General features: G+C 57.4%; 1 protein-coding gene across 1 annotated transcript in view; it reads right to left on the bottom strand.

The window, feature by feature from the left end:
- The window catches only part of SIRT6 (sirtuin 6), a 7,584-nt gene extending 6,008 nt beyond the window's left edge, over positions 1–1,576 (bottom strand). Inside the window, exons 1-3 of the mRNA XM_009323494.1 lie at positions 1,322–1,576; positions 952–1,079; positions 365–610 (exon numbers count right to left, since the gene is read on the bottom strand). Coding sequence (XP_009321769.1) covers positions 365–610; positions 952–1,079; positions 1,322–1,576 — 629 coding nt within the window. The remainder of the gene's footprint in view (positions 1–364; positions 611–951; positions 1,080–1,321) is intronic.
- Positions 1,577–1,668: the final 92 nt, after the last annotated feature.

The raw sequence follows: 1,668 nt of genomic DNA on the forward strand, positions 1-1,668 counted from the left end.
TCTCCCCCATCCCACCGGGGGGGAGTGAGCGAGCGGCTGTGCGGTGCTTAGTTGCCGGCTGGGGTTAAACCACAACAGACGGCTCAACACCGCGACCCGTTCATTCCACTTGTGAACAAATGGCTTCTGGGTGTACTTCTAGAGAGCATCAGCTGAGGCTGACTTAATTTCATCACCCTCTGAATTATTACCATAACCTCTCTGCTCTAAATTCAAGCTGGCTTACGTACCCCTTCCCACACCAGCGCATCCCAGTTTCCGCTCCCCCTATCAGTGGGCAGACAGCTGCCAAGCCAGCCTTGGAAATCAAGCCCCAGCATCAAACGCTTGCACGCGAGGCCACGCTAAATCAGGCAGCAAGAACAGCCACGTGGCAGCGGCTGGAGAAAGCGTGAGGGACCCGGAGACAGGGCGGGAGAGGCAGTACCGTGGGAATCCTGAACGCACGTGAAGGCCGTCCACGTTCTGGCTGACCAGGAATTTCAGGATGCCGACTCTCTGCAGCCCCAGCAGCGCCATGTGAGTCTTGGAGGGCCTGGCATTCTCAAAGGTGGTGTCAAATTTTGGGGAGAGCCCCTTCTCTTCCATAGTCCAGACACCATTGGGCCCCCTGCAGCAATGGGGACAGAAAGAGTGAGAATTGAGATCTCAGGCTCTGAGAAGACAGCTGTAAATGCACCACGAGCCCTCTCGATGGAGGCTGAGCAAGGCACTGCTAAATGAAGGTCGTGTATCACCAGCCATTTTTGTCACTGATGCAAGCAGAGCCCATGTAGGGCTTCTGTGGGCACGGCTTAACGTCAGACGGGTGTGCAAGAGGGAAAGGGGATTTTCAGCTGGATCCAGGACCAGACAGGAGGGATGGAGTAGGTCTGGCTGGGGTAGCAGAAAGCACAGTCCAGAGCTTTACAAGATGCGAGATGGACCCGGAGAAGGTGCCACCGTCCTTACCTGAAGTCGGGAATCCCCGAGGCGGTGCTGATTCCAGCCCCCGTGTGAAACACCACATTGGAGGAACTCCTGATCAAATCCGCCAGCTCCCGCACCTTCCTCTCCAGTTCCTCCGGCGGGTCAAAAATCTGAGCAGAAGAGACAAACCACCATGGGAATGGAGAGGTGCAGGGATAGATCCCACACACCTCCCCGCACAAAGACCCAGTAAATCACAATTCTTCCTTATCCATGGAAGGGAAGAAGATTTCGCATTTCTTAATGATAAAAGCATTTAATCAGAGAGTAACAGCGTTGTATAAACCACCTCTGTGCAGGTAAGGGCTTAAAACACCTAACGCAGACGAGGGTATTTATTGCTCTCACTGACAGGCAGCTGATACCCCGAGAAGTGGCTGGGCTCCAGGACACCGCCGGGCAGCGGGAGGACAGGGGTGAACCCGGTGCCGCCCCACCTGTGCTCAACTCCAGCTGTCACCAGCACAGCCACCAGCTCTGCGGACGGGACAGGACCGAGGGACGGCGAGCTGCACGGAAAGCCACGGAGGTGGGGGACGCGGGGACGCCGTGGCTGGATGGGACCGTGTGCCCAGCCGGCTTTCTGGCGCCGGGCACAGGATTTCATTTCTGCGAGATGCTTCTCCAGCCTGGTCTCCTGGGGACGGGGACTGAGGACGAGCCCCTGCGCGTCCCTGTCCCCTCACACCCCCCCCAAGC

This window comes from Pygoscelis adeliae, unplaced genomic scaffold (genome assembly GCF_000699105.1).
Source record: "Pygoscelis adeliae isolate BGI_AS28 unplaced genomic scaffold, ASM69910v1 Scaffold590, whole genome shotgun sequence".
Taxonomy (NCBI): Eukaryota; Metazoa; Chordata; class Aves; order Sphenisciformes; family Spheniscidae; genus Pygoscelis; species Pygoscelis adeliae.